This window comes from Sinohyriopsis cumingii, chromosome 8 (assembly GCF_028554795.1).
Source record: "Sinohyriopsis cumingii isolate HCF-2022 chromosome 8, ASM2855479v2, whole genome shotgun sequence".
NCBI lineage: Eukaryota > Metazoa > Mollusca > Bivalvia > Unionida > Unionidae > Sinohyriopsis > Sinohyriopsis cumingii.
The window spans coordinates 39,790,757-39,812,677 of NC_142968.1; the positions used below are offsets into that span (position 1 = coordinate 39,790,757).

The 21,921-nt window shown below is 34.4% G+C and overlaps 1 protein-coding gene across 1 annotated transcript in view; it reads left to right on the plus strand.

The window, feature by feature from the left end:
- The window catches only part of LOC149793325 (hemicentin-1-like), a 157,373-nt gene that overhangs the window by 125,509 nt on the left and 9,943 nt on the right, over positions 1-21,921 (plus strand). Inside the window, exons 22-26 of the mRNA XM_089968982.1 lie at positions 790-871; positions 3,966-4,022; positions 6,433-6,501; positions 15,846-15,911; positions 18,373-18,441. Of these exons, the coding sequence (XP_089825108.1) occupies positions 790-871; positions 3,966-4,022; positions 6,433-6,501; positions 15,846-15,911; positions 18,373-18,441 (343 nt within the window). The remainder of the gene's footprint in view (positions 1-789; positions 872-3,965; positions 4,023-6,432; positions 6,502-15,845; positions 15,912-18,372; positions 18,442-21,921) is intronic.

Sequence of the window (21,921 nt, forward strand, 5' to 3'; positions counted from 1 at the left end):
CCTGTTGTAAATTGGCTGCCTTGATTCAAGTCCTGCATTCGTAGTATATATTAGTGTGCTATTGGTTCAAGTCTTGCCCTTGCAGTGTATACAGTGAATTTGTAATAGGTACATATCATTTACAAGATCAAAAGAATAACTCTCCTTCTGTGGAACAGGAACACTTACCCAGGCAATGAATTTCAGTACTGATAAAGATGTCATTTTTCAAAACCACAACTGTAAAATTAAATAAATGTACAGTACATCTCACTCTGTGATTATAATGTAGTAGTTGGAGTCCATATACCAAAGCATGTTATATAGTAAACTGTGTGATGTACAAAACTGTGATATGTTGAGAATAGTGTAAAATAATGAACTGCAGTAATAGTGGGAATGATCTAAATATGTTTATTAATGGTGTTTTCAAAAGGAATAAATTAAATTTCACCATGTCTTCTTTCAACCTATTTTGTTATATACTGGCATGGTTTGGGTCAAGCGGTCCATAGTGGTACTGCATTATATCCAGATAGGCATTATAATGAAGCACATTATAATAAAGGAGAGCTGTACACTACACTATTGTCAACTTGCATTAGCATTTTGAGGCACAGGTATCATATTTCCAGCAGTGGCAGTTTTGGCAGCATCAACATTTGAATTTTGAGTTGAAGTTTTTGCAAGTCACATGTTCAGGAGGGGTGGGGGTGAGATATATCAATGAACAGATGCAGGCAAGACACTAGGCCTTATGGATAAACCTGTTATATATGATGTGACTTGTGATTTATCTGTTTACTTCAGGATGCTGTGCATGCTGTAAGAAACAAGAGTCCAAAACAAAGATTACACCAGGAGAAAAACCACTGTCAGAACCATATACAGGGTAGGTATACTAAACTAAAACCTTGCATGGAGTTTAAACTAAAACCTTGCATGGAGTTTAAGTAATATTTGAAAATTATTTTGATACACTTTTAAATGGGGGTTTGCTTTTAGCTGTGCCCCTCAAGACCAGAACCACAATTGTAGGTGCCTGTCATTTTTCATCTGTTCACTCTTTGGTTAAAATTCGTTATCACTTCTCCTACTGAAGTACACAAAGGATTGCCCCAAACTTTACAGACTTGTTCATTCCAAGGTTTAGTTGGTCATGAAGGGCAATGCTGACCATTGGACATCCAGTATGATTGCCATCTTGGAAATTTATTTAATGCTATTCAGCGTGAATGGATTGTAATATTAAAATATGGTTTCACTAGGAGACTTCCTATGATGTGTAGTTGTCCTACATGATGATGGTTCCAATCTGACCTCCAGTATGGCTGCCTTTGTAAACAAATTGTTATAACTACTCATCAGTGGATGGTCATATCAGCATGGGGTTTCACTAAGAGACTTCCTGTAGCATCTCTCCAGTTGTTCCTAAATGAAAACAATTTCAATTTGCCATATGTTATGACTGCCATGGAGGCTATCTTGAAAATCTTATTGTTTTTATTCTATAGCAGATGGTTGTATCAAGGTTTTCATGTAAATATTTCTTATGATTTGTAGTTGATCCTATCTGAATATAGTGTTGATCAAATTGCCAACTTGGTGGCCATCATGAAAATATTTGTATAGTTCTTTTTCAGGACAGATAGTTGTAGCAACTAAAAGATTTACGATAACTATTTGGACTTAGGACCTCCAGCACTATGGCCATGGTGGTCATCTTAAAAATCTTTCTCAACTTCTCTTAAGAAGAATGCATTGATATGGTTTTTCACTAAAATACTTATCACTACATTAGTTCACCTCAGAAAAATTATATCTGACCTTTAGGTTAAGTTAAATGTATAGATATAATTAAACTTGGTACTGGTTGTAAATCTTAACATTGTACATGACAAGTCAGTGATGATTGATCAGTGAAATTGGGTTCAAGGTAAAGCTGCACTTACAGGTATCTTATGAAGATGATAAGTGTAGCATATGAAAATAAATAATTTCTAATGACAAATTTGATATGTTGGAGTTTTCTAAGAATATAAGATGGTTTCAGTACTTAGTTGCTAAAGTAACAAAGGTACCAAGGAAACACACTTGCTATAAAAATTTGGTAATTATTTTTAGACCATTAGAGCCTCATTTCCTTTTGAATGACTTTTTGTTTATTTATTGAATAATATAATTGTCCCCACCATCATATAAAATTGCTATCAATTTTTTTGTTCAGCATGCATGGTCATTACATCAAAACTTGTGCCAACTGGACCATTGGAATGTTGATTGAAATAACCACACACACAGACACACACACACACACACACACACAGACACACACACAACAGACACACAGACACACACACACACACACACACACACACACAGAAGCTGGTGTATTAAATTGTGATTTGCTCTTAGCTTATGAATGCACTCTCTAGATCAGTGTTGACTTTCCACTGCTTATTATTTAAAAAAGAAAAATAATGAGAAGAAATATTAATAATATCCATGAATTAAAAATGGTAAACTATTTCACTGGTATCCTGTCTGCTTTTGTTTTTAATTTTCTCTCTCTCTCTCTCTCTCTCTCTCTCTCTCTCTCTCTCTCTCATGTTACAAGGGACAAAAATATGTGTAAATTTCTGGAGTGAGAGAGAAAAAGAATTTGAGCTGGATGAAAACCTTGAACTTAAACTTCAACAAGTAACATAGAGTAACCTGACTTATTATAAAGGAATGTGTACACTTTCCATGGGAATTTTCTACACAAATACCAATGATACAAAGTGTTGCAACAGCCTGTGGAGATGAGAAGGCCATACTGCTTTGCTTTTCTTTTAAAACCTATACTAAGGTTCTTATATATATAATATTTTAATATTTAAATGTCTCAAGGCCATCCCTCTGTCTTTCCCTCATTGTGTTGTTTCTTGAGTCAGAATGTCAGTTTACCTCAGTTAATCCAGTTCACTCTCTGTCTCTGTCACTCGCTAAATCTGTGATGGTACAACTGACACAGACTAATCATCCAACAGAGAAACAGAGAGATTGGCACAAAACCTCACTCAAAACTCTCTCTGGACGATCTTCACATGCTATGCACAACACTGTACGGAAAATGGGTGCAGGACATTTTTACCTGTGACAAGTAACAACATCTTGGGACCTATGATGGTAAAACTGACCTACAGACTGACTCTTGGAGAGAAAGATAGATTGAGGATAAATACAATCTTATGGATGATAGTAATGATAAGTAAAACAAAAATGACTTAATTCAGCAGTAAATAAATTTGAAATGTTTTCATTGCCTCTTATTGACTCATCATTTTGCTTAGCATATTCCCCATTTGTTTCAGCATACTTGCTGATGATTAAAAGACCACATGTTCGCTGTTTGAGAAAGTTGATAATCGGGTGTTTGTAGTTTGCTACTTCCTTTATTTAAAAAACTTCAGTTTTTAAATCATAAGTTTTATTTAATTATATAAACCATTTGAATAGAAATAGAAGCTCAGGCAAGAAACTAATCACCAGTTTCTGAAGAGGATTGTGAATACCTTCAGTGGCTGTAGAACTAAACTTATAGTGGACTTACTGGACATGGATGGGAAGGGTCCTCCATCAATACATAGTATTCTTTAGTCAAGACAATATTGGCAGTATAATATAGTATATATAAATATAGATATATATAATTATGAAGAAAATATATTTGTTTCCACACATAGCTTACTAACGAGTTACACTGTGCGGGTACAGGTGTGGTGCTTTCATATTCTGGAGAAACTCTTCCACATAAGACCACACAATTTTGAGTCATTCAAAAATGCTATGAAGGTGGTTAATAGTATTTTTGATGTTTAGATATGGATTAAATAGCTTGTGATAATTAACATTTATGTTTGTAGCAACTGAGCTAATTGAAACCATATTTATTTGTTATTAGAAGGAAATAGCTGCAGCATTTTTACATTTACTTCTTTCAGGTCTCTGACATCTGCTGTAACACGAAAGGATGTTGATGTCAGTATTAATGGATACCGGTGAGTTCGTTTTTATTATTTTTTAATCATACACATAACAAATGCACTCATATGCAGTATAGTCACTATAGTCATGGTGTACCAGTTTTCATGGATTTTGTTGTTGGTATAAAGAACCCTGAACAATGATCCTTTTGTGGTAGTGATAGGATTCCATCCCCAGTCAGTGAATTCACGTACTGTTGAAAATGTAATTTTTTTTTTAGCAAATCCTGGAAAATTAATATTGATATAAATAAGTGAATTCACATTATAGTTGATAACTAATGGTATGTTTATAATAGATTAAAGTGCTCAGTTCAAAGAGCCAGGTCAGAGATAAAAATACAATTTTATTCTTATCATCCAATTTCTGCCCTTGAACTTGACATAAAACGTTTGCATTATCACTCCTTTTTGTAATTATTCTTAGCAAGCATGGAGGCACAGCAAAATTAATGGCAACATTTTCCACCACAGGATACATGTCTATAATTTATATGTAGCATGAAAGATAATTTACATGCAACTTAACTTGACTAAGGAATGTTGGATTCAAACTAGATTTATCAATTATAAACCGTTATACTGATGAGACATTAAATGAGTTGAATTTTGTCATTTACAGGAATTATATCCCCTGATTTACAGGAATTATTTCCCCTGATTTACAGGAATTATTTCCCTTGATTTACAAAAATTATATCCCCTGATTTACAAGAATTATATCCCCTGATTTACAGGAATTATTTCCCCTGATTTACAAGAATTATATCCCCTGATTTACAAGAATTATTTCCCCTGATTTACAAGAATTATATCCCCTGATTTACAAGAATTATGCCTCCTGATTTCCCATATTTGTAACTTTTTCTTGTTTCTTGTCCCGAGCAGTAAACTGTATTGAGTGGAGCCTGTTATCAAGCAACAATCACTAATAGTTCTAGTTCAAAATATTTAGGTGGCGGTCTACAGTTTCATATTTTGCATAGGGTTAGGATTTTAAAGTGAAAGAATTTCCCCGGCTTTCCTCACTGGTTTTACTGGCTATTTCAAAAAGACCTTGTGTATCTTAGGTATAATTTAAAGTACCTTTAATTCCCTTTATTTGAATGTATGATTTATGGGCGTAATATGGATTATAGAGTATATAGCTTGGCCTTACTCCAGATGTGCACCTTTCAAAAAAGTGCTAGCTCTACTTGGTCATTTTCACTTCCTGAATTTCAAGAGGTAAATTGTATAAAAAAGAGCTGATAACTTTTTATTTACATTTGATATATTTGGTAATTCATTCATTGCCCTCTGAGAAGCTGGTATTGTCTAGCCTGGCAAAATTCATTTTCCCTATTTTAATAGCTGCTATGTATAGTGTACTTTAGACAAATTCAGGCTGAATTTTTAGCACAAGGTAGCATTCATTTTAGTTAGCAGTGTGTTTAAATCATGTACAATTTCCAAAAGTACAATATCCAAAGAAATATCATCCATATTACATTAATGTAGCATAGAGGTATGCCACCATTCTCTCCACTGTGCATGTTTTACATGAAAACAGCTTCACCTTACATATGTCACTCTCTCAAAAGTACATAATAACTGGTGAGCGCCCCCTTAGCAATGATTAGACGTGTAATTAACAAGCACCAATCGCTAATAGTTCTAGTTAAAAATATTTAGCAATGATTCAACGTGTAATTAACAAGCACCAATCACTAATAGTTCTAGTTCAAAATATTTAGCAATGATTCGACGTGTAATTAACAAGCACCAATCACTAATAGTTCTAGTTCAAAATATTTAGCAATGATTAGATGTGTAATTAACAAGCACCAATCACTAATAGTTCTAGTTCAAAATATTTAGCAATGATTAGATGTGTAATTAACAAGCACCGATCACTAATAGTTCTAGTTCAAAATATTTAGCAGTGATTAGATGTGTTGTTGTTGTTGTTGTTGTGGGGTTTAACGCCATTTTTCAGCACACGATAGGCTATACATGACAGCCAGTATTATTGGTGGAGGAAGAACCCAGGAAGACCCGAAAAGAACCACCGACCCACGAGAAGCTACTGGCAAGCTTTCTCACATACCCACATTGGCTGAATCCGAGACTCGAACCGGCGCAGACAGAGTTGAGATGGCAGTGATCTGTAATGGAGAGCACTTTAGACCACTCAGCCAGATTAGATGTGTAATTAACAAGCACCGATCACTAATAGTTCTAGGTCTAAATATTTTGATTAGACATGTAATTAACAATCACTGATCACTAATAGTTCTCATTCGAAATATTTTGCAATGACTGGTTGTGTACTTTCTCTATATATTCATTATATAATCATTTTTCTTGATCAATAATAATGTCATCTGTTGCCACTGAAGTGTGCTCTTGTATGATCCATAACCTACCTTCTTATTCACTCTAGGAAGGATCGCTATATTGTACCAAGATATCGTCACCTACCAGCATCAAGTTTAGCATCAGGTTCTATTAGGTAAGTATTACTGACAAGGATGATCATGGTGTGTGGTTGGTTTAAAGCCCAGTGTTGTCTGTACATACATATGCTTGCATATTAGGTGTACAGTCTCAGTGCATCTTTATTCTTTGGTCATAGGCGGCAGTTAGCAGTTGGTTGCATAGCACCTTCCTCCACTGGTGTGGGTGCTAAGTGGTCTACCTTTGTACATAAATGTACATGACTGTATATTTTTAGTTTAGTTATATATATATATATATATATATATATATATATATATATATATATATATATATATATATATATATATATATATATATATATATATATATATATATATATGTATGTATGTATGTATGTATATATATAGTGGGCTTGCATTAATACAGACACCTTTGTTCCCAGTGAGTATTTCCGTATTAATGAGTTTTCCGGATAATTGAATCATGCACATTTTTATTTTACAATGCCATCATACTGTATACATGTACATGTATATGCTAGCATAAATGTACTGTATATTCAATAATGGTTGAAATAAATTAATGAATACATTGCGTTCAATACAACTATTGACTATGTTTATTTCACATTATTATAATATGCACTTGTACATACATGTACGGTAAATATAACATACACATACAGTAAATATAAGTTTAAACAACACATCGAACACATCACACAGTGGACATGTACATGTATGTACTGTACATACATTTATTATGTCAATTTCCTGAAGAAATCTGTAACCTTTGTTTGCCTGGATTCTTTGGCAGATTGATTTGCAATAATAATTGATAGTGTCTATAGATTCTCAAGGGTTTCACTATTGTGTTTTATGTCATCACTGGTGAATATTGCTGATGTCTGCTCAAAATACGAAATAAGTGTTGGTATGCTGTTCTTGGCTTGGTTAATGGCATTATCATCTTCTTCATTAGCATTGTCTGGAACCTCATCTCTAGATACCAGGGTCAAAATGTCATCATCATTGAACTGTTGACCTGTCTCTTCCATGTCATCTATATGTACATATTCCTCGGCAGACATCTCAGCCTGGGTCGGAAGGCATGTTATTAGATCTCTGAGCTCACTTAATGGCATGTTATCTCCATCATCAGTAGTGATTGGTATTGGTATGATCTGTACATATCTGAAGCAGTTTGAGATTGTTGTTTTTGTCACTGAACCCCACGCTGTCATTACCATGTGTATTGCCTGCCTAATGTCCACAGTTTGAACCTTGCCTTGCTCAGCACAGTCAATGTAATGTCTAACCAGTTGTTTCCTGTAGTTAGCAAGTTGAATCAGCGTCCATTGGTTGAATGTGTGCCAAAGTATTTGGCATAAGGAAGTGTAGTTTTATGTTGTGTAATCAAATGTCCTCTTGTGTGTGGCTTGCAGCATTGTCTACAGGTAAGGTGGTGTTGAGTTTGGCTTCACATCTGTCTATGAAAGTCATTCAGCTAGTCGTTGAAAAGTTATGCTGTCATCCAAGCTTTGTGGTTGTGTCTGTATCTCAAGCATGTGTCTGGGTTATAGGTTTTGCCAAAGTACCTTGGTCTCTTGACTTTAGTGAAGACAAAGGGTTTTAATTTGATGGTCCCTGTTGCATTTGTAGTGAGTGCCATGGTGATCCTATCTTTTGACTTTTTGGACTCTTTGACTCTTTTGACTGCCTTTGATGTTGTAGGTTGCTTAACTGTAGTTTGGCCCCATTAGGAAAAACAATCCAGTTTCGTCAAGGTTGAATATGTCTTGTGGATCAAAGTATTACAGTAGTTGCTGTAGTTATTCTCTGCCAGCCTGAACTTCTTTCATGTCAGCACTCTCTGCTTCTCCCTCATGCAATTTGTGTTTGATGCCTAACCAATTCTTGAAGTGTTTTAGCCAACCATGAGAATAGGCAAAGTCAGTGATGCCGAGTTGGTCTCTGATTATCCTTGCCTTGGCAATGAGCATTTAATCAATAGACAGTGGCATGGTGGGTTGACATGCCTGAGAACCAAATGAATACTGCATCATTTAGCATGGTGAAGTCTGCTGAGTCAGCAGGTATGGACAAACATTTGTCCTAGTTTTGTATGATATCTGCAACTGTTGACTTGTCAGTGTCTAAGGATGAGTAAGCTAATTAAATATGCTGGCATATATCTTGAATGGTAGCTTATGGTTGATCTTCTATGTGCTGGCAAATCTTCTTTTTATGCTGACCTGTATCTCTACTCATCTACGCTTACTTGATGGTGTCGCCATAATATATGTAAAAAGTACAATGAATAGAATCTGATATCTTGCAGTTAAATGCGTTATGGCAAACTAATTTAATGCAGCAATTTTTATAAGTCCTATTTTACTTCTGTTATAGCTGTTAATGAACTGATAACTGACATCCCCAACTGATTCTGAAATGAAGCTCTATACTGTCCACAGCTTAAATCAATCAACTGTATTTGTATAGCCATCAATAAAGTGTGATTGTTACATACAATTGGAAAACACAATTAATGACACACTTAATTTATTAACCATATGTCATGTCAAAAAGCATGGATGATTTGATCCCAGTGTGTTTATTTATTAACACCCCATCGGCAACTAGCTAAAACAGGACTGTTTATACAATTGCTGGTTACAGTATGGTTATGCTACTTAGTTTTTCCATACACATGATCATGTGATCAATCGATAAATTTAACATACCGCTAGAATTTGATCAATCGGAGATTGATACATTATTTGAAACACCTCCAAATTTGCTTAGGGGAATCTGTGTTATATGACTGACTGTATTTTCATATACGATTTTCAAATTTTCTTACTTTTGGACAGATTATTTCTTGATTATCGGGACAAGTATTATAGTAATTTTACACTTTAGTCCCTGATTTTGATTTTTGGATCCGAAATGAGGATTTCTTGATTAATGGAACAAATTAACATTTATAGGAATTCTGTTCCTGTTGAATTATGTCTGGATAGCAAGGTTTCGAGATAAACGGGGGGCATTTTCTTTGTTTTGTGGTGACTTGCTAAAGGTAACTGTATATATATATATATATATATATATATATATATATATATATATATTAATTTGAATTAAGTAAAATTATTGATAAAAACAATGTTAACAACATGTTTTGGTAAAGCATACAATTGCTCATACTCATTGGAGCATTTCATTGTCAAATCTTCAGTTTGCAATCCCATAATGCCTAATTGGAAAACATTGAACTTTCTAAAAGAAACATTGGAGCTTGTGAAGTTTTGTATTTAGTTCAGGTTTTTGTACACGGTATGCATATTGTTGTACCTGAGATGACGAAACCGTGTAATCTGGTGAGGAGATGCATCCTGATAAATACTGCACACCTGAAGTGGTTCTGCACACCTATCAAAAAGTGTTTCTACACACCTATCACAAAAATGGTTCATTAATACCCATATTTCAACTACTTCAGTGGCTCAGTGGTTAGAGCATCCGCCTTGGATGCAGGAGGTTGTGGGTTTGATCCCTGGTTGAGTCATACCAAAGACTTTCAAAAATGGTACTAACAGCTGCCTCGCTTGGCACTCAGCATTAAGAGGTTAGTGTTAGGATTGGTCGGCCTGATGTCAGGATAATGTGACTGGGCAGGACATCATGCTACGTGTCTGTGGCATCATGCCTCAGTGCTAGACTTCACTATAAACTGTCACACTGCAGACATCGTAGCGATACGATTGAAAAATTGTTAAAGCTACATTAAAAATCCAAATCACACACACACATGTGACCCATATTTCATGCTTCACTGACTTTGGTTAAATTTTGTGTTTTAAGTTTATTTCTTGGGCTCTGTGTCTGATAGAATCTTCAAACTAGATGATTGTATGCATCTCTTTTATTACAGCATCCATACAATGAAAGAAGGTCACTGTAAACTACATTTCACATTTTTCTGGCTTTGGTTAAGTTGTTTCATTTTGCTCATAACTATAAGGGTTTTCTTCACCCAGTATATGTGTGATTATACATGGATTTATGATTGGTGAGGGGATGCAGCTTTGTGCTTTGTTTTACTTTGTTTATACTGTACCATGGATCCAGTGTGTTAGTTATAGGAGTTTTGTTTTACTTTGTTTGTAATGTACCATGGATCCAGTGTGTTAGTTATAGGAGTTTTGTTTTACTTTGTGTATACTGTACCATGGATCCAGTGTGTTAGTTATAGAAGCTTTGTTTTACTTTGTTTATACTGTACCATGGATCCAGTATGTTAGTTATAGGAGTTTTGTTTTACTTTGTTTATAATGTACCATGGATCCAGTGTGTTAGGTATAGGAGTTTTGTTTTACTTTGTGTATACTGTACCATGGATCTAGTGTGTTAGGTATAGGAGTTTTGTTTTACTTTGTGTATACTGTACCATGGATCCAGTGTGTTAGTTATAGGAGTTTTGTTTTACTTTGTGTATACTGTACCATGGATCTAGTGTGTTAGTTATAGGAGTTTTGTTTTACTTTGTGTATACTGTACCATGGATCCAGTGTGTTAGTTATAGGAGTTTTGTTTTACTTTGTGTATACTGTACCATGGATCCAGTGTGTTAGTTATAGGAGTTTTGTTTTACTTTGTGTATACTGTACCATGGATCTAGTGTGTTAGGTATAGGAGTTTTGTTTTACTTTGTGTATACTGTACCATGGATCCAGTGTGTTAGGTATATGAGTTTTGTTTTACTTTGTGTATACTGTACCATGGATCTAGTGTGTTAGGTATAGGAGTTTTGTTTTACTTTGTGTATACTGTACCATGGATCCAGTGTGTTAGGTATAGGAGTTTTGTATTACTTTGTGTATACTGTACCATGGATTCAGTGTGTTAGCAATAGGAGTTTTGTTTTATTGTTTACATGCCTTTTTAATTTTGTTTTATTGTTTAGAGGAGTTTTTTGCATTTTCTACATCATGTGTCATGCTTCTAGTATGTTAACCATATGATAAATACTTTTTTATGTATACTTATTTTCATAAAATTTCTAGTACATTAGTGACATATTGACATATCTTATTCTAAACCTTTTGGAGCTATTTTTTTTAAAGCAGTATGTATTTAGGCCCGCTTTGTATGTGATCTTCTTATGATGCTGTATTCATCAAACTAGATCATTGTGTGCATCTCTATTTGTACCACACCCCTACAATAAAAGAAGAACACTGTGACCTACATTTAATATTTTACAGGCTTCAATTAAAGTTATTGCATTTACCTCATGATCAGATACCAAACATAAGAACTGTGAATAGATGTTTTGATCATTTCACTAGAATACCTCTACTTTTATATTATATTATTGTTTTTGTCCTTTATGTCGTGTATCTGTATATGGTTTAACAGTGTGTTGACACAAGAATGGCTGTATAGTGTGAACTTACATTTTAAATTTTAAATGTTAAAAGGATTAAATGTTATAATGTAAAGATAACAAATCATGAAATTTACTGGAGTTAGAAATGGGACAATTCAAGGTCATGATCACTTTAGTCTGAATTTATTTTCTGCATGATAATTAATGTTTAAATTAATGATGGAGAGCACTAACAGAGAGATGAGCTATGTAATTGCTGATAACATTCTGGATTGTTATAATTTCTTAGAATGAATTACTTGAAAACAATTCCCTTGTTAATTATGAGTCATATTACAGCTGTCATAGCAATGAACAATCATTTGGAAACTTCCTGAAATGTATTATGGGTTTATTTACTTACTCATTTATCTGTATCATATCACAACTTTGCTTCATCATCATGATTCATGCATACTTTTATAGCTGATGCACCAAATTCATTCATGAAACGTAGAAATGATATTCACAACCTCTTTTTCCTTGACTCAGAAAGAGATGTTTGAATTAATGTCTTCATAATACCTTAGAACTGTGACTGCATTGAACAAGTCATTTGTGTATAAGATCATATGACTCCTTTGTTGTACTCACTCTTGACTTCATTGATTTTGACACTTGTAAATTTTTAAGATGATCACAATGCAGACGTGTTATATATTTAGATTACATGACATCTCATTTAAACCAGGACTAGTAGTTGTAATAAACTGCTGTGAACCATATTATTCTGTATTGTGAACCATATTATTCTGTATTGTGAACCATATTATTCTGTGAACCATATTATTCTGTATTGTGAACCATATTATTCTGTATTGTGAACCATATTATTCTGTATTGTGAGCATAATTTTACTTATTGCCTTATAAGAGGGACCACATCAGTCTAAGTTATTACTCAGACAGGGTTATTTCAGAGTGGGATTTATTGTATGATTTCTCATTTTGCTGTCTTCTTATCAGATTAATCTCCAAACATTGTCTTTGCTGAAACATTATAGCAACCTTATCTATGTGAAGATCATACAATTATTGAGGCTCACCTGGTGGTCAAACCTCGTCATACAATTATTGAGGCTCACCTGGTAGTCAAATCACATCATACAATTATTGAGGCTCACCTGGTAGTCAAACCTCATCATACAATTATTGAGGCTCACCTGGTAGTCAAATCACATCATACAATTATTGAGGCTCACCTGGTAGTCAAATCTCATCATACAATTACTGAGGCTCACCTGGTGGTCAAATCTCAGTCTTTGACTTCACCCCGCTATTACTGTCACTTGCATGGCGACAGAAGAGACCTGGAAAGCTGGTGTAAAAATGCACTAGATCTGTTTTGAGTTAGTTATACACCATGTTTCATCATACATCATTTACAGGCAACACATTTGTTCTTCATTCATCAGTCTGTCTGTCTGTTCATTTGCCCTACTCTACAGTAAGAAGTACTGTATGCAAAACACAGCTGTCAATCTTCTGTCTGTATACCCATCTGCCAATCAATAATTGGTTTTAGCAATATAACTTTACTGAGAATAATAAAAATTTAAACAAATCTGGATTGCAGAGTGATATATATGAGTCAGACCAAGAACGAGTTCAGTTACCAGTTTTCTCTGTCATCATTTATTGGAGTTATGGCCCATGAATGCCAATCCCCATAACTCTAGTTTCAGTAGTTTACAGCTACCAAGAATTTATAGACTAAAGCCAGATGAGACTACAGAAAATATTTTCAGTGTTCCATATTGCAATCTAGATGAATTATGCCTGTTGATTTCCTCTCCTTAAGGCTTTGGTTTCAGCAGCAAAACTTTACCAATGTTTGGGGGGATGATTTCATACAGACTTGGTATGGAATAAATGTTGAGACTTTTAATAAGTTCAATTTCCAGCATTACCTTAATAAGGGTTTTTGGATTGCAGTTAAATTTAGCATGGTGTCTTTATATTAAAAAACAATTCATGAATTTGATATCCATCATGCCATAATTTTATAAGCAGGAGTTATGATCCTGATTGCTTTTTCATCTGGGTTTTGTTTCTGTAGTATAACTTTACCAAGGTTTATTAGATTTCAATTAAAGTTTGAATGCAGAATGAGAATTTCAGTTCATTTCCATCCTTCCATAACATATTTACGGAGTTATATCCTCCTGATTGTTTATTCTTTCCACTTTCATACCAACAGCATAACTTTGCAAAAGTTTGTTGGTTTAGAACCATATTTTGTATGAGCACTTATATTGATGAGACTGTGGAGGAGTTAGATTTTCAGTATTTCATGAAAACATTTACAGAAGTTATGTCCCTTGATTTTCAGTCCTTCTGATGCTGGTTTCTGCAGCATTAATTTAATGAGGGTTTGAATTAAATTATACTAGTCCTTAATTTTTTTAGAGACTTGGACTGAATTCGTCTCAGACCTTTCTAAGCAAGATTTGCAAGAGCTGTACTCTCCACATTGTTTGCACAGTCCTAATGACTGGTTTCTGCAGCATTACTCTACTAAGGATTGTTAGATTTCAGCCACATTTAGATTGCAGCTTTATGCTGATGAGACTGTGACTAAGTTTAATTTTCCAGCATTCCACAATTAGAAGAGTTATGGCCCCTTTTTGCCCATCATCCTTTTGTTTATGAAGCTTAACTTTCCTAAGGAATGTTTGGATTACAATCAGATTTATTATGGATGCAAGGGACAATTTTTATGCACAAATTTAATGTTGCAGTCACCTGCCTCATATAAAAATTCTTAAAAAATTAAATATACAAGTGAGGTAAATAAAACTCCATATTTTTGGATAGGTATAAACAAAGCAAAACATGAGAATAGCATTCACTTGACCTGACACGTCTGTGGAAATTCATTGAATAAAAAGTTGATTCACCCCACCACCAAATTTGTACATGCATTTTTCATGTCTAAATGCCATTTTTGGGAACATGTGATGCTCACAGTGCAAACACTGGCCGTTTCCCTTGGGGATAATTTTGAAAAACATTGTGTACTTAATAGCTTAATGCATTTCAAAATGTCATCCAGGCAGTTTTTGAGCTATTCTACCTGCCTTGAACCAATGAGTCTACTGTTATAAGTGGCTGGCTCGGATTCCTAGCAGACTTCTGGTATTTCACATACTGTGCAGTGACTACATGAGGTAAACATCAGTTTCAAGAACACAAGCCAGAAAGACCAAATTCACAAATATATCCATTATCTTTAATTATTATACAATAAGAAAAAAGGTCACACAATAGTCTTAAGTTAAGAAATTTGCCAGGAGCCAATTTACAAAACTGTTCCCTGCCACCTATACACTATTAAACTTATGAGACTTCATTTGGGTTGAATTTTCAGGATTCCACATTATCAATTATATTCGCTGAATGCTCATACTTCTAATTTGGGTTTCCTGACAAAGTTTCACTGTTTAGGGCCCAATGGTGTAAACTGTTGTGAGCAGGGGACCAGTAGCACACATCCATTACTACTAACTCTAGTTGTGGGTCGGTGATTCTTCCCGGGGTTTTCCAGGGTTCTTCCTCCACCAGTTATACTGGCCGCCATGTATAGCTTATCTTGTGCTGAAAAATGGCATTAAACCCTAGAACAACAACAACAACTAACTCTAGTTAAATACATTACCTATTCATTTTTCAGTAATATCATCTGTTGTTGCTAATGTGCATTCACCAATATTGTCTATACACAATATCTATATTTGGCATTTAATCAGGTGTTTTGCAGTCAGATTGGTTTGCATTTAAACTAAGAAATCATGAACAATTTGTCCATCTGTGATGCATTAAAAGTGAGACCATTCGGAACATATTTTAATCTTTCACCCCAAAGATCAATGTGCTCTTTACTTTTATAGCTGGTGTGTACGCACTTTGAGCACACATTACAGGATTGCAACTTCTGTGGTCCATAACCTATCTTATTCAATTCTAGGGAAGATCGCTATGTTACCCCAAAATATCTGAAGCCAGAGTCTAGTGTGGCATCCATTCCTGTTATGTAAGTATGATATAAGGATGATCACAGTTTATTAAAATAATATATTTGATAACTTTGTTTTTAATACTTTCACTTACTGAATTGATTGAAAATAATTCACTTATCAGCTATCACGCACATAGCTATAGGTGATCTGTTGGAATGTACTGGAGGTGTACAAGGGGCATTTGTATTTGCTCCTGTGATCTGTATCATTAGTAATATGTTGTTCTACAATGTCACAACTTGTGCACTTTGATGTTTCCTCATCATGATTCATTCATACTTTTACTTTTTTTTCCACCAAATCCATTTATAATAATAATAATAATAATAGTTTATTTAAAGAAGGTAACACCATACCAAACTATTCTCTGTCGGGCCTTCTTTACAGTCTACTTATGTACAATATATAAATTATTTAACACAAGTTAAGGAAAAATTACTTATTTTTATATTACTAAGTAGTGTTGTCAAAGCATTTATTTTTAAAAGCTTTGTGAGGATTTGTTCATATTATATTTAAAGGCAAGCTATTTCCCCAAAAACTATATCTGCAGTCAATCATGTATTCACTGATTTTGGCACTTGTGAATTTTTTTAATCATAATTACAATGCATATATGTGTTATACTGTATTTAGATCACATGATCCATATTATAATGTAGGAAGCACATTACTTATTGCATTAGACAAGTGGCTGCATTATTATAAAATTATGCTTCAGGCAAGGCTATGTCATAGTGGCATTCATTTTATGACTTAGCATTTTGCTGTGGCTTGATTGGAAATTTGTCTTTACTGAAGCGCTGTAGTAACCTTATGTACTTGAAGGTGATACAGGATCCCACAGGCTGACTTTGTAGCAACCTTATGTAGTTAAGGGTGATACAGGATCCCACAGGCTGACTTTGTAGCAACCTTATATAGTTAAGGGTGATACAGGATCCCACGGGCTGACTTTGTAGCAACCTTATGTCCTGAAGGGTGATACAGGATCCCACAGGCTGACTTTGTAGCAACCTTATGTACTTGAGGGTGATACAGGATCCCACAGGCTGACTTTGTAGTAACCTTATGTACTTGAGGGTGATACAAGATTCCACAGGCTGACTTTGTAGCAGCCTTATGTACTTGAAGGTTTTACAGGATTCCACAGGCTGACTTTGTAGCAACCTTTGGTACTTAAGGGTGATACAGGATCCCACAGGCTGACTTTGTAGCAACCTTTGGTACTTAAAGGTGATACAAGATTCCACAGGATGGCTTTGTAGCAACCTTATGTACTTGAAGGTGATACAATTTTCCACAAGCTGACTTTGAGGAACCTTATGTACTTAGGGTCGTTACAAGATTTCACAGGCTGACTTTGTATCAACCTTGTGCACTTGAAGTGATTCAGGATTCCACAGGTTGACCTGATAGTTAATTCCCAGTCTTCATCATCACCTGATATATAACATCATGATGATGGCAGAGTTTTGGGCAACTGAAACTAAACTACATTCATTCGGTTTTGAGGCAGTTGTACTTGACTGTGCATCACACATCATTATCAATGACACATATTTTCTGTCTCTTCTTGTTTCATTTCTTCTTTCATTTGAACTGAAGGTTTTGGTATTGAAGAGTATCTGGGGAAAATAGCAATCTCAACATTTACTATTTATCTCTAGTTTTATTATTTTTGTAATTGCTTTTCCAGCCCTTTAAATCATATTTGCATCTATTATAAACATCTAAGGGCTTACAAGTAACTCTGAATTTTCAATTGCTCTGTATTTCCAGTTTCATTGAATAGTCTCTTGACTGCCAAAGTGAGGAAAAAAGTTATAAGATGTACATTAAAGGTCATATAAGAAAACAATTGCTAACTATTGATTTCAAGGCTGTATGCCTTGGGAAATATTATTTTTTTGGGGTGGCTGGGTGGGGGGAATTTGATAAATCACATTAATTTTTATCAAAAGTCAGTAATTTTATATCGTTGTAGACAAAAGAGGAATCTGTTTTCATTGGCCAAAAAATAAAAGAAAGCAAAGTAAATAACACTTAAGTAAATATAAAGAGGTTGATAGTGTGGGGCAACTTTATTTCATGCCACTAAATATGGACCTATTACAAGTCTATGAAAGCTGCTTTCATTGCTGGAAGGTACAGATCTAACTAGTCAGCCCTGATGCTTGAATCCAGAACCCAAGTGTGTTCACCATCTCTGTTCACAGCTCTTATGTTTGGTATCTGATCAGGTCTTTTACAGTCCGATTGGTAGGTCAAGTTTGCACCTAAACTAAGTAATCATGAACATCGTCCATCTATCATGTATGATAAAGGAAACCATTCAGAGCTTGCTTTATTCTGATACCCCTAAGATCATTAATAGATGCATTGCTTTCATTTTTAGCTGGTGTGTAGACATTGTGAGCACACATTACAGGATCGCAACTTCTGTAGTCCATAACCTATCTTATTCAATTCTAGGGAGGATCACTATATTACACCAAGATATCATCTGAAGCCAGCATCTAGTGTGGCATCGGGTCCTGTTATGTAAGTAATACTAACAAGGATGGTTACGGTTTTTTATGTGTATGAAAAATTTAGTATAAACTTTTTCATCTTTGTTTTTAATAATTTTACCTGCTGAATTACTTGAAAATAATTCACTTCTCTGTTATCAGTCACACAGCTAAGAATGATCTGTTGGAAAGTACTTGAAGTGTATGAGTGGCTTTTTTTGACTTGCTTGTCTTCATTGGTAATACATTGTTCTACAATGTCACAACTTGTGCACTTTTATGTTTCTTCATCATTATTCATTCATACTTTTACAGTTGTTTCACCAAATCCAGTTATGATGATAATGTTAATAATAGAAGTAGTAATAATAATAATAATAATAATAATAATAATAATAATAATAATGGTTTATTTACAGAATGAAACTCAATTAGGACAAAAATATTCTTAGGACCTTCTTTACAACATGTCACTTCTTTACCTTTTAGAATATATAGATCATATTTAACACAAGTAAAAAAAGTATTTATTTCTTCTGGAGCTTGTAGTAAAAACATTTATTTAGAAAGGGATGGTGTTCTTTTGATTATTTTATTTTTAAATGTTTAAATTTTTTTTTTGGGGGGGGCACCAGACAGCTCCCCCACCAATTTCTGAAAAAAACAAAAAGTGTTTTATGTGTATGTGTATCCCCCAAAGGTGTATTGCTTGTTATATTTAAAGAAAGAATTTCAATCAGAAATTTATCTGATTAAATTTTTGATGGGGTATTTACAGTTTCCTAGTGTTTTCTTTAGGGTTGTTCATCTGAGCTAGGTTTCCTTCACCTTACTCGAAATCCCTTCCCTAGAATTTATTTGTGACCTTTGCTAGAAGTCTCCTAAGTCCCATGTTTGCTATGTGTGTTTTGCTATATTGTGTGAGTGCTATATATAGTTTTTGTGTCGGGACAGCAGTATTCTTCAAGCGCCCCTGAGTTGTCATACTGACCTATATTATTATTATATGTAAGTATAAGTTAGAATTTCTACGAATGAGTGGTGTGTTAATTATGATTAGAAAAAGAAAACCTATTGTTTTATGTGTGTCATCATGTGTGTCACTCCGCTTAGAATTTGTTCTTGAAATGAGGTGGCTGTACTCGAGTTAATGTCCATATTTTTTAAAATTTAGTTGTATATCTCCAGACTCGAGTTTGGCACACTCTTAATTTAGGTTATTAGCCAGAGTGTTCCAAATGTTTTTTCTTTACCTACACAGTACAGGAGGTGTATAGTTGTTCAGAGGAAATATAGAAAGTTAGAAGGGTTAGAAAGGGTTCCTAATCCCTCTATTTATGTTATGTTTGCATGTGCATGTTTGTGTTCTATGTGGGATGTTTTTCTTAAGTTCTTTCATGGGCCTGTCCACTTCAAGTGGCACCATGTGATATAGCCACAAGGTGTCATTACTTCGTACTTACCCCACATAGGTGCCCTGTCCCATCCCTCTTAAGGGGAAATGGTGAAGTAAGGAAAGCATTACTTAATAGAGTATTCATTAAATTATATATTATATTATATTATATTATATTATATTATATTATATTATATTATATTATATTATATTATATTATAGCTTGAAGAGAGACCTTCGTTTCTATGCTAATATTTAATTTTTGTTTGTGGCACTTATTTTTTCATTGTTCCCTCCAGGGTAGATATGTGGGATTGGGGCCCTGGTCCGCATTTGCATAGCGCCCCTACTTGGGCGTTATACCAGTGTCTCTTTCCCACCCCTCCCTTGTTAGGTAGCCCTGGCAGGCTATCGACCTATTGTGCCAACCTGCCCAAAGGGCAATCATAGTAGCCATTATATAATTTGTTATTTTGTTAATTTGTTATCAAAATTTCATTCTAAATAGAGTATATGGTACCTTTCTCTTTTTTTGTTTCCAAAATGACTTCTATCTTCTATCCTATGCTTTTAAAGGTTCCAGAAAAGAATCCCTGACAATGTAAAGCTGCACTTATTCTTAACTTTTGACACTTGTGAATTTTTAACATCATCACAATGCAGACATGTGTTATTATATATTTAGATTACATGACATCTCATTTACACCAGGCCTAGTACTGGTTATCAGCTACAGAGAGATTTCATATTACTTTGTTGCTTGGCACCTTAGTTGTTTAAACTGCTGCCATTGTTTATCTGGCTTCCATGTGTCAGGTGATAAAAACATTATAATTCAGCTAGTTTTCTCAGGCAGACCAAACAAATCAAATGATATAACCAATTAAACAATGTAACAAAAGAACTATATAACAAAGCCTTGAGAATAAATATTAGGATTTTGTCGAGGGGAATTTAATCTCAAACATTATAATAGAGGAAACATTGTATCCAAAACACAATGAACCATAGTTGCTGTATGCCTATTACCTATGCAAACCATATATGAAACAATTATAATTAATACACAGTCCTACCCACTTATATCAACATTAATTAAGTTGACAAGCTGTCTCTGTCCAAATACAAAGTCCCAGTCCCATGGTCTATTTTGACAACCAAATTTGTCATGCTTATGTATGTCAACAACAAGATAAAAATATAACATCACGTGTCAAGAGAAGTCTCAACTTGAACAAATTCATTGTTTTCTTGTTGTTTATGTCAACAAGCTGCAGACCCATACTTTGCTCAACAATTGTTTGAGGTTGCTGCCAGACTTTAATGCTGCCATCGCATTAACAAATGGACATTTGTTTGGTCCTCAGAAGTTGGTTTTTGCAGTGACTTCAATGGTACATGCACCCTTCATCAAAACTGAACAAGCCAGCTACAATCATTTATGAAAACAATGCACCCTTCCTCAAAAGAAGTTGGCACCAAAACTTGTATAAAAGCAATGAAATCTGACAGATTGTTGCATTTCCAAAGTTATCGGTGATTGAAACAAATTTATTGTGTCATGCAAGTTTCGTTTTCTGCAGGATAATCTTAATTATATGTGTTACTCTATTCTGGAATTTTTGAGTGTTTTACAAAATTACAAATTTTACATAAACAGCCACATGCTGCTGGGGACCATGCATTTCGTAATTAATTGTGTAGTGATGTGCTGGTTGGCAATGGATTGTATGGTACAAAAACAAGAATACCATTTTTTTAAGATGTATTTATATGCTGTATATAATTTCTAATGGAATGCGACTGATACAGGAATTTTCTGATTTTTCATGTGCATGTACTGTATACTTCATGCATTATGGATTGTATAACACAAAAGTAACACAGCTGTCAGTATACAAGTGCATTTCAAGACGGTTTTGTCTTTTGTCTTCATTTGATCAAAAACATTTCCATTGTTTATTTGCTCAGTGTGTAAATCTTACACACTAATGACAAGTTACTCCATAAAAATGGGTGCCCACACATAGGGGAAAGGGGGAACTTGACCCCCTCCCCTCCAATTTCACCTATAAACTGTTTTGGCCTACATCTGTAAAACTTAATAGCTGACCA